Source organism: Erythranthe guttata, chromosome 3 (assembly GCF_056151865.1).
Source record: "Erythranthe guttata isolate IM_541 chromosome 3, IM_541, whole genome shotgun sequence".
NCBI classification, from domain to species: Eukaryota; Viridiplantae; Streptophyta; class Magnoliopsida; order Lamiales; family Phrymaceae; genus Erythranthe; species Erythranthe guttata.
Genome location: NC_142535.1, coordinates 9,339,800 through 9,354,410, shown reverse-complemented (window position 1 = coordinate 9,354,410; position 14,611 = coordinate 9,339,800). Strand labels below are relative to the sequence as shown.

The following is a 14,611-nucleotide window of genomic DNA, read 5'->3' as shown; positions in this document are numbered from 1 at the left end:
TCTCTCTCTCTCTCTCTCTCTCTCTCTCTCTCTCTCTCTCTCTCTCTCTCTCTCTCTCTCTCTCTCTCTCTCTCTCTCCTCTCTCTCTCTCTCATATTTATTTGACTCTCCCCTCATCCTTTACTCATTAACCACTACCGTCACCATTTAACCCTTAACCTCCAAAAGCTGTCACCAAACATCCTACTCACCTTTTGTCTATTTCTCTTCCCTTAACTCAATCCCACCTGTTTTTTTCTTCTTTTTTTTTTCTTTTTAAGGCCAGTTCATAATTATTACTCTGTATTTATCTTCTGCCTTGTGTTCTCTTTTTTCTTAGCTTTGCCATTATTGGAATTCTCGCATCATAACCTTTAAGGTTGGTTCGTGTGTGTTTGTTTTGATAAGTTGTTTCGTGTTTGTGAGTGCTGGTCGTAGGTTCAACTAAATTGGTTAACTCAAGCAAAACCCATGTTCATTTTCTAACAAAGATACAATTTCTATTTTTTTTTTTTTGGTTGTGGATTTAATCTCTATGTTAAGCAGAAACCCGAATTTCCTTAGGATTTTGGGGTTTTTTTTATTTATCAATTTCAGTATATATATGTGGTCCCAAAATTGCATGAATTCTTGATAATCCTATCTTGATTTGCTTACTGCATGAAAGGGGTTGACCTACTGTGGTGATGTGGTGAAATGCATGTTATGTTCTTGACCCTTATAAAACTCTGTGTTTCTTGAAGACTATGGAATTACTTAGCATATTTCATGCAAAGGGCCAATGGTTAAATGCATGTTTTGTTTATCAATGTGCTTCATTCTTTATATATACCTAAAAAGTCGAATTTTGAATCGATTATTCAACCGAAGAGGGGTTGTCTCATTGTTAAAATGCATGTTTTTTTTTTATCTACAACATTTATAAATTCTCTTATGTTCTGCTTGATCAGGATGTCGAACAATCAGGTGCAGAGGGGGTGGGAAGAGCGTGTTATTTGTCCTGATTTCACGCGCTCCTAATTTTGGAATGTTGATTGGATTCCGTGAATCTCTTCCAAGACTTATTTATTCATTGACTTCGGCTTGGATTATACTCTATTTAATATTCTGATACGAATCCATGTTTTTTTTTCCAAAATTAATTGCGAAAATCTTCAAGTTGTTGAAAAAAAAAAGATGAAAAGAACTTTAAATACGTGCTTTTCTTGAAACGTATGGAAAACATACACGTGTTTTGTGCTGACGTCGGACTCGGACTAAGGTAGCACAATTTAGTGTTTTGTGCTATAAAAAGGGGTTCTTTTGTGAGTCATGTTTCATATATGCATTCTTTGCAAAACCTCCTCTTCTCGAGCTTTGGAATCTCCGCTTCACTCGTTATCGAGTTCAAGGTAAAATTGTAGATTCCTCGAGCTTTTTACAGTCGAGAGTTATGTTTATATAATAGCTTATTGTCAAGTAATACAAGTAAAATGTTTTTCATCTCCTTCGGATTCTTTTTTTTTATCATATTTTTTAGACGAAATGAATGATGAATTCAAGCTTTTGTGTGGCGAAAACCTAACATGAGTGTTCTATTTGAGTTTTCGACCAATTTATTCTTGAATTTGCATTCATCATTTGATTCAATTCCTAGTTCATTTACGGTATGATTGACGATCGAGCTTTTAAACAAGCAATCCTCAGTCTCGTTCGAAGAATTACTTTCGCTCTTTCGGAGATTTGTAAATTGACGGTCGCGTCTTTTCTGAAAATCATTAATTACTAAAATAAGGGTAAAGTATTCGATTTGAAATAGTCGGAGTCGATGCTTAATCTCGTAATTCCCTGAATTTCATTTTGCTGATATAAGAACATACATTCTAACGTTTCCCTTTTAATGTTGCATTCGAGATCTACTCATTTTACTAAAATCTTCTTTCTGCTAATTTATTTTATGCCAGATCAGCAGCAGATTGAGGCAACAGCGCCACGTCAGCAACATCCCATGGCCATAACCGATGGTGGTGCAGAGCACATCGAGGTTCTTTGTCAAGACAGCGGCATGCGTGGCTGCTGGTTCAGGTGCAAGGTTCTCAATTCATCTCAAAGACGTCTCAAAGTTCAGTACTGCGACGTAAACGACTGTGATGGATATGCAAAACTCGAGGTATATGCATACACACGCACACACATATATATTATATAGAAAAACATAATCTTGACTTTAATATATGTGAATTTTGTAGGAGTGGATCCCGGCAGCCAGAGTGGCAGCTCCGGATAAATTCGGTGCAAGATGTGGGGGCCGCCTCACGGTGAGGCCTTGGCCTAATTCAGAATATTCTTCGACCAATAATTTTAGGGTAGGTGCTGCAGTCGACTCATGGTGGTCAGACGGTTGGTGGGAAGGTTTTCTAATTGGATGCGACATGGATGCACCGAACAATCTTCAGGTTTATTTTCCCGGTACGACGATGACTATACTCCTAAATATTTTATATATATGATAATCAATAAATAAATAGCGCATACGATATGTATATATTTATGCTGATTATTCATATAATGAATCACTTGTGGCAGGTGAGGATAGATTTGCGACAGTGGATAGGAAGCACGTAAGGGCTTCAAGAGATTGGGTGGATAGCAGATGGGTTGATATCGAAACGAAGCCCAACATTGTTTCATTGATAAATTCATACCGCAAATCGATGCCCAAAATCACGCTGAATCCACTGTCGGGCACCTCTGTGCCCTGGAATAGCAATTTTACGGCAGCAAGGGAATATTCCTCCAAAAGTGTGGAAGATTCGCACTTGAAGGAGCTGCTTCTGATTAAGGAGAAGGAAGACTGGACTGTTACAGGTTCATGTAATGCTGATGGAAGAGGCAAGATAGGCCAATCAGATGGGAAGAAAAGGCACTAGATTATTTGCCATTTTTTATTTACTACCAAAAAAAAAAGAATTATGTATGTATATTTAGTTAGTTCATAAATACATACACGGAAAAAAAAGGAATGGAAAGAGAGAAAAAGTTCATAGTGGTTTTGTATTTGGTTTATTATGAAATTAATCAAATGTTTAATTAAATTATAAGGATAATAATAATAATAATAATAATAATAATAATAATAATAATAAATAATAATTAACAACAAATACGTATAAACATGTTTAGGACATTGTAAAAAGCATTGTTTACACCCATGAAAAGAAAATAGAAAGAAAATAAATAATTGGAGCATATAGAAACGCGTTTTTACTCAAATTAGCAACTTTGACCGTTTTTCACTTGCCCTTTCAGTTGGTCCACATAAAATTATTGTCCAATTCATCCCTATCGAATAAGGATTTCAATTTTTGTGATAATTTGAATTTGATATTTGCTTAGCTGAAATTATAATTCTATTGGCATAACTGTAATTATGGAATAAATGAGTTCTTATCATACAATTTTTTTTATAGGGGTGAAGGGAAAAATGGGGGAAAATAATATTTATTATTATTATTCCTCAAAATGGGATAAAATTTATTGAGTATGTTAGGGGAAAATTATATTTAGTACCGGTTCACACGAATTTACTATTAGTTTCCTCAAAAGAAAAATTGGATATTTTTATAATTAAAGAATTAAATAGTGAATAAAAAGTTCGTATATTTCAATTTAATTCAAAAATAATCCCACTCATGCTAGTGTGCCACTTTACAAAGCATACTAGTAATTCCAATTTAAAAGAGGGAAAACCAAAACAAGAAATCTCAACTTAGCACAAAATTCTTACAAATGACACCTCGTTTCTTATTTCCTATTTTTTTTCTTTTTTTTTGCATTATTAATTATTTGGTCTTGCGTGATAAAACAAAAGCCATTTTAATTTATGGGTATATATGTCATTTCATCTTAATAAAATAAAATTTTGTGGAATATTTCTTTAATAGTCTTGCACAAGTGAAATTAGTATTGCATATAGCGGCAGGAAAAAACAAATAAATAATAACGTATTAAGGAATTAGAAAGAAAAAAAAATCTAGTAAATTGTAGAATATAAGTCAAGTCAATGAATTGATTTGTAGAATATAAGTCAAGTCAATGAATTGAAATAAACTAAAATGCTAATAAATCTATCCAGGATTATACGAAAAAAGTAATAATTAGGCAATCTATAGGATTTTATGGGACCAGAAGAAATTTTCATTACCAGATATGTGTCCTCATAATTGAGACATGATTTTGTGTTAATCCCACTTTTCATATAATCAAATTATGGGGTTAATTACAATAACTCGTAATATCTATTGGTCAATCAGAGATTTACTCAACAATTGTTTGGAAAAAAAAACATTGTACTAAATTTAATCATAATATTTTTATTAAAGTTTATTCGGACACTTTTATTTCATTTTATTATTATTTTTTACAAAAAATAAAAAAAAACAGAAAGTGAGAAAATGGAAGAGAAGAAGAATTAAGTTGTCCGTGTAATAGAAGGAACATCAAAACACATGCCTTTTCTATGTATGCCCACCATTAAGACCATATCTCTCTCTCTCTCTCTCTCTCTCTCTCTCTCTCTCTCTCTCTCTCTCTCTCTCTCTCTCTCTCTCTCTCTCTCTCTCTCTCTCTCTCTCTCTCTCTCTCTCTCTCTCTCTCTCTCTCTCTCTCTCTCTCTCTCTCTCTCTCTCTCTCTCTCTCTCTCTCTCTCTCTCTCATATTTATTGACTCTCCCGTCATCCTTTACTCATTCACCACTATTGTCACCATTTAACCCTTAACCGCCAAAAGTTGTCACCAAACATCCTACTCACCTTTTGTCCATTTCTCTTTGCTAACTCAATCCCACCTGTTTTCTTCTTCTTTGTGTCTTTTTAAGGCCAGTTCATAATTATTCCTCTGTATTTATCTTCTGCCTTGTGTTCTCTTTTTTCTTAGCTTTGCCATTCTTGGAATTCTCGCATCATACCCTTTAAGGTTGGTTCTCGTGTGTTTGCTTTGATCAGTTGTTTCCTGTTTGTGAGTGTTGGTCGTAGGTTCAACTAAATTGGTTAACTAAGGCAAAACCTATTTTCATTTTCTGACAAAGATACAATTTCTATTTATTTTTGTATTTTTGGTTGTGTATTTAATCTCTATGTTAAGCAGAAACCCGAATTTCCTTAGGATTTTGGCTTTTTTTTTATTTATCAATTTCATTATATATATGTGGTCTCATAATTGCAAGAATTCTTGATAATCATATCTTGATTTGCTTACTGCATCAAAGGGGTTGACCTACTGTGGTGATGTGGTGAAATGCATGTTATGTTCTTGACACTTATAAAACTCTGTGTTTCTTGAAGACTACGGAATTACTTAGCTTATTTCATGCAAAGGGCCAATGGTTAAATGCATGTTTTGTTTATCAATTTGCTTCATTCTTGATATATACCTAAAAAGTCGAATTTTGAATCGATTACTCCACCAAAAAGGGGTTGTCTCGTTGTTAAAATGCATGTTTTTTTTTTATCTTCAACATTTATAAATTCTCTTATATTTTGCTTGATCAGGATGTCGAACAATCAGGTCCAGAGGGGGTGGGAAGAGCGTGTTATTTGTCCTGAAAAGGGAAGCCGCGTAGTTCACTATATCTTAAGGGACTCAACTGCAAATTCTCTACTTGTTGTGGTGGGAATTGAAAGAAGTTATAACCACATGTTCTACACAGTCACAGAGGACTACCTACGAGTCTTTGGGTCAACGGCAGCAGTCAATGCTAGAACGGCATGGAAAGCTCGGAAATACGTTGTCGAATTTCTCATTTCAATAACCTCGGGAGGAGGCTCGCTATTCGCTAATTCAAGTACGTTGTGCTCTTATAGAATAATAAATTCTTTCAGTATATGAATCTAGAGTGTATTGTATGATTTCAGCTGTTGTTTGAGAATTTTGCATATTCCCTAACAATGTCGTTCGTACGCATGCATTGGATTAGTTATTTCCCGTCTCACGTCAATTCTTTCGCGCGCTCCTAATTTTGGAATGTCGATTGGATTCCGTGAATCTCTTCCAAGACTTATTTATCCATAACGGGCTTCATCGACCTCGCTTGGATTATACTAGGCTATTTAATGTTCAGATACGAATCCATGTTTTTTTTCCAAAATTAATTTTGAAAATCTGCAAGTTGTTGAAAAAACAAAAAGAGGAAAAGAACTTTAAATACGTGCTTTTCTTGAAACGTATGGAAAACAAACACGTGTTTTGTGCTGACGTCGGACTGAGGTACCACAATTTAGTGTTTTGTGCTATAAAAAGGGGTTCTTGTGTGTGTCATTTTTCATATATGCATTCTTTGCAAAACCTCCTCTTCTCGAGCTTTGTCATCTCCGCTTCACTCGTTATCGAGTTCAAGGTAAAATTGTAGATGCCTCGAGCTTTTTACAGTCGAGAGTTATGTTTATATAATAGCTTCTTGTCAAGTCATACAAGTTAAATGTTTTTCATCTCGTTCGGATTCTTTTTTTATTTTATTTTTTAGAAGAAATGAATGATGAATTCAGCCTTTTGTGTGGCGAAAACCTAACATGATAGTCCTATTTGAGTTTTCGACCAATTTATTCTTGAATTTGCATTCATCATTTGATTCAATTCCAAGTTCATTTACGGTATGATTGACGATCGAGCTTTTAAACAAGCAATCCTCAGTCTCGTTAGAAGAATTACTTTCGCTCTTTCGGAGATCTGTAAATTGACGGTCGCGTCTTTTCTGTAAATAATTAATTACTAAAATAAAGGTAAAGTATTCGATTTGAAATAGTCGGTGTCGATGCTTAATCTCGTAATTCCCTGAATTTCATTTTGCTGATATAAGAACATACATTCTAACGTTTCCCTTTTAATGTTGCATTCGAGATCTACTCATTTTACTAAAATCTTCTTTCTGCTAATTTATTTTATGCCAGATCAGCAGCAGATTGAGGCAACAGCGCCACGTCAGCAACATCCCATGGCCATAACCGATGGTGGTGCAGAGCACATCGAGGTTCTTTGTCAAGACAGCGGCATGCGTGGCTGCTGGTTCAGGTGCAAGGTTCTCAATTCATCTCAAAGACGTCTCAAAGTTCAGTACTGCGACGTAAACGACTGTGATGGATATGCAAAACTCGAGGTATATGCATACACACGCACACACATATATATTATATAGAAAAACATAATCTTGACTTTAATATATGTGAATTTTGTAGGAGTGGATCCCGGCAGCCAGAGTGGCAGCTCCGGATAAATTCGGTGCAAGATGTGGGGGCCGCCTCACGGTGAGGCCTTGGCCTAATTCAGAATATTCTTCGACCAATAATTTTAGGGTAGGTGCTGCAGTCGACTCATGGTGGTCAGACGGTTGGTGGGAAGGTTTTCTAATTGGATGCGACATGGATGCACCGAACAATCTTCAGGTTTATTTTCCCGGTACGACGATGACTATACTCCTAAATATTTTATATATATGATAATCAATAAATAAATAGCGCATACGATATGTATATATTTATGCTGATTATTCATATAATGAATCACTTGTGGCAGGTGAGGATAGATTTGCGACAGTGGATAGGAAGCACGTAAGGGCTTCAAGAGATTGGGTGGATAGCAGATGGGTTGATATCGAAACGAAGCCCAACATTGTTTCATTGATAAATTCATACCGCAAATCGATGCCCAAAATCACGCTGAATCCACTGTCGGGCACCTCTGTGCCCTGGAATAGCAATTTTACGGCAGCAAGGGAATATTCCTCCAAAAGTGTGGAAGATTCGCACTTGAAGGAGCTGCTTCTGATTAAGGAGAAGGAAGACTGGACTGTTACAGGTTCATGTAATGCTGATGGAAGAGGCAAGATAGGCCAATCAGATGGGAAGAAAAGGCACTAGATTATTTGCCATTTTTTATTTACTACCAAAAAAAAAAAGAATTATGTATGTATATTTAGTTAGTTCATAAATACATACACGGAAAAAAAAGGAATGGAAAGAGAGAAAAAGTTCATAGTGGTTTTGTATTTGGTTTATTATGAAATTAATCAAATGTTTAATTAAATTATAAGGTGGTGTTCATATTTTTGTGCTAGTGTTGTTATTTGGTGAGCTGCTTCTTTAATAAACAACGGATACTTATAAACGTGTTTAGGACTTTGTAAAAAGCGTTGTTTACACCCATTAAAAGAAAATATAAATAAAAGAAACAATTGGAGTATATAGAAACGCGGTTTTACTCAGATTAGCAACTTTGACCGTTTGTCACCTACTCTTTCAGGTTGTCCACATCAAATTAGGCTCCAATTATTCCCTATCGAATAAGGATTTCAATTTTTGTGATAATTTGAATTTGATATTTGCTTAGCTGAAATTCGATAATTTTGTTTGGCATAGTGTAATTATGGAATAAATGAGTTCTTATCTTGCAATTATTTCTTTAGGGGTGAAGGGAAAAGGGGGGAAATAAAATTTATTATTATTATTCCTAAAAATGGGATAAAATTTATTGCGTATGTTATGAGAAAACTACATTTAGTACCACCGGTTCACACGAATTTACTGTTAGTTTCCTCAAAAGAAGAATTTTATATTTTTATAATTAGAGAATTAAATAGTCAATAAAAAGTTCGTATATTTCAATTTAATTCAAAAATAATCTCACTCATGCCAGTGTGCCACTATACAAAGCCTAATAGTAATTCCAAATTAAAAGAGGGAAAACCAAAACAAGAAATCTCAACTTGGCACAAAATTCTTACAAATGGCACATGGTTTCTTACAAAATTCTTAGTACTAATACTTATACTAATACTAATACTAATACGAATACAAATACAAATACGAATACGAATACGAATACTAATACTAATAATAATACTAATACTAATACTAATACTAATACTAATACTAATACTAATACTAATACTAATACTAATACTAAAACTAATACGAATACTAATACTAATACTAATACTAATACTAATACTAATACTAATACTAATACTAATACTAATACTAATACTAATACTAATACTAATATTAATACTAATACTAATACTAATACTAATACCAATACTAATACTAATACTAATACTAATTAATGCTAATGCTAATGCTACTGCTAATGCTGATGTTAATGCTAATGCTAATGTTACTACTAATACTAATACTAATACTGATACGAATGGTAACACTAATACGAATGGTAACACTAATACTAATACTTATACTTGAAGGCACAGACTTAACATGAAAACAATGTGTCAATTGTAAGTCACTTCAAGAATAGGAGGGATCACGTCCGAGTGGCTGATCATCTTCCCTTGTATCATCTTGGTTGCCATCTCAGAGTATGTCTCAATATACATTTTAAACATTTAAAGCTGGATTCCCAATTTTTATAAAAAAAAAGCAAATACAAATACTAATATTAATATTCATATGGTAATGTGCTAATGTTAATGCTAATATTAATCTAATAATAATTCGGGCAAAATACACTTTACCCCCTTGTACTATGTCCTATGTAACACTTACCCCCCTTACTATGAAAAATACACTTACCCCCCTATTTTAATGGTCAACCTATTTGACTCTTAACGGTGTTAGTAGTAAAATAAATTTAATATATTTTTATTCTTACTAAACGACACATTTTCTTTACTTCAAAAAATATTACATGTATAACGAAAATATTAAATAAATATTTAAGATAGCAATTCTTTTTTAAAATTCGGATTAAATATAATTTACTTGTTAAATATTTATTTTAAAAAATTAATATTTAAACAATATAATTTTTCATGTATTATTTTATACAACCAAGTAGCAAGTATATTTTTTCATATTCTGAGTTAAATTATTTAACTCGTTAAACATTGTGTACATTGAATTTTAACATTTATTTGTAACATTAAATTTCGTATAGTTAATCCTAAATGTAAAAGGCTTAAATGAAATTTGATGTTACAAATAAATAAAATAAATTATTAGCATATATCGTTAAAAAAACACTACCGTAGTATTACAATTTTTAATATAAATATCTAATGATTAAATATTTTAATCCTATATGTAAAATTTTATATATGTTAAATACTTATTTAATATAATTATCCACAATGAAAAAATATTTTTTTAATAAAAATTAGGTGTCCTTTCTTATGAATTATTAAAAAATATATTGAATTGAAAAAGTAATAATATTTTTCTTATTTAAATTTAAAAAATATTATTATCTTAAATATTTATTTAATTTATTCATAGTACATATATTATGTTTTTAAATAACAAAATTGTTATTTAGTAAGAATTATTAAAAATATATTAAATTTATTTTACTACTAACACCGTTAAGAGTCAAATAGGTTGACCATTAAAATAGGGGGGTAAGTGTATTTTCCATAGTTCAAGGGGGTTAGTGTTACATAAGGTATAGTACAAGGGGGTAAAGTGTATTTTGCCCTAATAATTCTAATGATTCAAAAAAAAAAAGTAATAATGATTCTAATGCTAATGCAAATGTTAAGGCTAATGCTAGTAGTAATGCTAATGCTAATACTAATGCCAATGTTAATGCTAATTATGCTAATCCTAATAATAATCCTAATCGTAAACTAATTTCCATTAAAAGAATTTATTAGGTTTTATTTTTCTAAATTTGTTCATTATATTTTTTTATGATTGGTTGTAATTAAATATTGCAATTTATCATAAATCAAGTTTTTAGCGTAATACTAATTAAATAGTGAGAATGTTCGTTGCTTATATCATTATCGGAATTGATATGCAATCGATTTTAGTTGAATGATTAAATAAATAAAAAAAAATAGCATTTAAAACATCGATCTAATATAATGCGTGGAAGTATTACGTTTATGTTTCAATCTATTATATGACAAAATACTTGCCATATTATAATAGAATATACATGTGATGATCCGAAAAAAAAAAAAGGGATAATTAGCAATACCCCTCATCTAGGTAAATGAGCTAAGAAACCCTCCTCCTAAAAATAATTAGAGAAAACCCCATTAGCTAATATTCTACCCAAATATTATTTAATAATTCTCAAACCATCCTTATTACCCCTAAATTATAGCCATTGACTAAGTTGCCCCATTGTGGCCTCTTCCCCCAACCAACCCACGTCACATTCTCACTCTTATCTCTTCTCTCTCTCTCTATCTCTCTCCTCTTTCTCTCACACACACAAACACACACACACACACACAAATTACACACACAAATTACACACATATATACTTGCTGTATCGTTCAGGAGGCAAGGCTCGTCGGGATCGGTGTGGGACGATAAATTCCTCGCCGGATTGCAGCAGCTCGCCAATCAGCAGAAGCTGGAGAAGGAAATCAGTGAGAAAGCTCAACAGGAGAGTAAGGAGGATTCCGCCGCCGCCGCCGTCGTCCCAGCGGACGCATCAGCTGTCGGAGTGAGGAATCCATCGCCGCTGCCGGTGTTGCGATGGGTCTGTTGGTGGCGGCGGTTTTGGGTGGAGGATTGCGATGGGTCTTCTGGCGGCGGCGGTTTTGGGTGGAAGATTGCGATGGGTCTGCTGGCGGTGGCGTATGTGTGTGTGGTAGTGATGGTTATGGCGGCGTTTTTTGGATGTTGGGTTGGTGGGAGCGTGGCAGAAGAGCATTAAGGCTTAATCGACTATGTTTAGTAGTCGATTAAGGCTTGATCGACTATGTTCAATAGTCGATTAAGGCTTAATCGACTCAGTAGTCGATTAAGGTTAACCGACTCTAGTTGTTAAATTTTCTTTATTTTTTTTGATTTTTTGTTTTATTGATTCCAATGTATAAATCAATACAATGTTTGTATTTTTTTTAAATATAATTGATTTTGTATTTTTTTTTAATTGTGATTTGTTATTTTTAGTAGTTAAATTTTTAATCGACTATCCATTAATGAACCTGATAGAGAAAAAAATTAAAAAAATAAAAAAAATTTAAAAACAAAATTAGAAACAAAAAAGAAGTTAAAAAATAAAGAATTTCCTTAATCGACTATGAAGCATAGTCGATTTAAGACTAATCGACTATGCTTCATAGTCGATTAAAAAAACGGAAAAAAAATAAAATCGCTGGAGCGCGTGACCCAGCTGTGATGAGGTGGCGGGCGGAGGTAAAGCTGGGAAACACAATGGCTGAAATTGGATCATGGGCTTTTCTCAAATGGTCTAAAATATTTTGGACCTATCCCCATCAGAAAATGTAATGGGAGGTTATGTCAAAGAGCCCAAAAAAAATGATGTGAGTTGATAACATTACAAAAACAATATGGATTTACATTTCGATTTTGACTAACAATATTTAAGTGGAGTTATTAAAAAAGGAAAATGAATTTGACACATTGAATAACATAAACTCAGGTTTTTATATTTTGGGGCAATTTGTTATAAGTCCCTCTATATTATAATTTATGTGTGTAAATCCAAGTCAAAATTTAATGTATTAATAAATTAAAAATATTTATTATGGCAAAAATACCCTTAATTAAATCAAATAAAATCCCCAAAAATCTCTCTATCATAACAAATTCTCAAACATCTCTCTTCCAAATATTAACTAAAACAAATAAACTAATTCATAACAAAAATATACAATTTATTTTACAAACTCATACTCTAAAAACGTCACCGCAGCCCCACCACCGCCTATGATTCGGGAAATGCGACGTCTGTGACTCCCCGAACTGCAAATAGCAAACTGAAAATTAGATTTTATATTATTGAATTGCAAACAACAAAAATACCTATGATTTCGCTAAATGCAAACAGCAAACTGAAAAAACAAAATTCATAATTTGTATTACTAAATTACAAACAAAAAATTACCTCTGACTTCGCCAAATGCAAACAGCAAACTGAAGAAAAACATTCAGCAAAACTTGCATTATTGAATTGCAAGCAATAAACTACCTATGACTTGGCCAAATGCAAACAGCAAACTGAAAAAAAAAAATAAAAAAAAATCCGCATCATTAAAAATATCAACCAAAAAATTGTTTATAGAACAATTTGCAAACAACAAAAATATTAAACAAAATGTTTGTAAAATGTAACTTTAGACATACCTTGCAAATTGTAAACCAGAGGAATCGAATCTCAACATCAAACGCAATTCTTCAAACAACAAACGAAATTAAACCAACTGTAAACGAAAATTGCTAACAACGAACGATGGGAGGTTCTACATACGGAAAACACACTGCGAATTTGGCTAGGATTTTGGATTTCTAATTTTGTTTGGGAGGGGATGTTTGTCGTCCTCTTTAATTCTTTCACAAAGAAATCCTCTCATAATCTAAAAAGATCCTTGTTTTTTTCATCTCTATAATATTTCTTCATTAAAAAAAAAAGAAAACGAAAAAGAAAAAAAAAAGAGAGAAGCACGAGAGAGAGAGAGAGAGAGAGAGAGAGAGAGAGAGAGAGAGAGAGAGAGAGAGAGAGAGAGAGAGAGAGAGAGAGAGAGAGGCGTGAGAATTGAGATGGAGAAGGAGAGAGATGAGGAATTATATAGGGGGAAAGTAACGTGAAATTGGAGAGAGAATATATATATGATCTGTTTTCTTATTAATTGAGGGTGTTATGCTCTATATACTAATTATTTAAATTTATTTATAATAATTTATTGGGTCAAAGGACCTATACCTATATTCATCTAACAACTAAGATCACTAGCTAAAATATGGCAAAAAACCTATTCATATGGGTCCATGCAACATCTCCTTAAAACTTGGGCGGGTGAGGGGTCGATTAACTCGCAAGAAGGCCTAATCTCGCTGGGAATATTATTCTTCGGTTGTTGGGAAATATGGAAAAGTCGTTGCCTAGCCATTTTCAAAGGCAAACCTATGAACTCCGTCTCTATAATTCATCATATTCATTTATACCTTACTGCATTAAACGACGCATTGGTGCCCACAAGTAAGACGACAACTGTGGGAACATCATTTTTTCAGCATTTACACCTCCGCCTCAAGGAGCCTTTTTTTTAAGCGAGGGCAGTGGATTCGATAGCTTCCTCCTAGCTATCCTAGATGTAAACTTAACGTTGATGGCTCTCATAAAGGGGAGTATTCCTCAGTAGGTGGTATTTTGGAGGGCATTTCTATGAGTAGGGCAATTATTGTGTTTGGGTCAGGTGGATTTGGAGTCGGACTCCAAACTCGTAGTGGATATGATTAATGGCAAGGCTTCGATTGCTTGGGAAATCCAGTACTCATTAATAAAATCAGGCAACTCCTACCGAATTGTTGGTATGTTCAACATGTTTTAAGAGAGGGGAACAAAGTGGCGGATGGTCTAGCTAAATTGGCTCATGATCACAAAGAGATGAAGCAATATCGAGAGATCGGTGATTTTCCTCGGCATATCCAATCCTTATTGACATTAGATAAAATTGGAATCCCTCAATTTCGTAGACGATCTAGAACCACATGAATCACATTTATTATACTCTTTTTGTTTGGTGGAGTAGGGGCGTCGCATGTTTGATCATTTTCGATCCTGCTGCATGGAGCCAAGTGGAGAAGTTTGTCTATTTCGCGGATTTACGTTTTAACCTCTGCTGGGGCCTTTTTGCAATTTTCGTAGTTGTTGCCACCATAGGAG

General features: G+C 33.5%; 2 protein-coding genes across 2 annotated transcripts; both read left to right on the top strand.

Annotated features, from left to right (window-relative positions):
- Window positions 1-1,264: 1,264 nt before the first annotated feature.
- LOC148771721 (protein AGENET DOMAIN (AGD)-CONTAINING P1-like) lies at window positions 1,265-2,888 on the top strand. Its single transcript, XM_088815197.1, has 4 exons — window positions 1,265-1,370; window positions 1,923-2,128; window positions 2,208-2,427; window positions 2,545-2,888. Exons 2-4 carry the CDS (start codon window positions 1,967-1,969, stop codon window positions 2,886-2,888), a joined length of 726 nt encoding a protein of 241 aa, XP_088671323.1. The 5' UTR covers window positions 1,265-1,370; window positions 1,923-1,966.
- A 1,927-nt stretch (window positions 2,889-4,815) lies between these two features.
- LOC105972055 (uncharacterized) lies at window positions 4,816-11,635 on the top strand. Its single transcript, XM_088815196.1, has 6 exons — window positions 4,816-4,932; window positions 5,508-5,800; window positions 6,903-7,108; window positions 7,188-7,407; window positions 7,525-7,861; window positions 11,254-11,635. Exons 2-6 carry the CDS (start codon window positions 5,509-5,511, stop codon window positions 11,633-11,635), a joined length of 1,437 nt encoding a protein of 478 aa, XP_088671322.1. The 5' UTR covers window positions 4,816-4,932; window position 5,508.
- The last annotated feature ends 2,976 nt before the right edge of the window (window positions 11,636-14,611 follow it).

Coding starts and splice junctions, on each gene's coding strand:
- LOC148771721 (XM_088815197.1), top strand. CDS start 1,967: ATGGCCATAACCGATGGTGGTGCAGAGCACATCGAGGTTCTTTGTCAA. Junction 2,129..2,207: donor ATGGATATGCAAAACTCGAG/GTATATGCATAC, acceptor TGAATTTTGTAG/GAGTGGATCCCGGCAGCCAG. Junction 2,428..2,544: donor TCTTCAGGTTTATTTTCCCG/GTACGACGATGA, acceptor CACTTGTGGCAG/GTGAGGATAGATTTGCGACA.
- LOC105972055 (XM_088815196.1), top strand. CDS start 5,509: ATGTCGAACAATCAGGTCCAGAGGGGGTGGGAAGAGCGTGTTATTTGT. Junction 5,801..6,902: donor CTCGCTATTCGCTAATTCAA/GTACGTTGTGCT, acceptor ATTTTATGCCAG/ATCAGCAGCAGATTGAGGCA. Junction 7,408..7,524: donor TCTTCAGGTTTATTTTCCCG/GTACGACGATGA, acceptor CACTTGTGGCAG/GTGAGGATAGATTTGCGACA.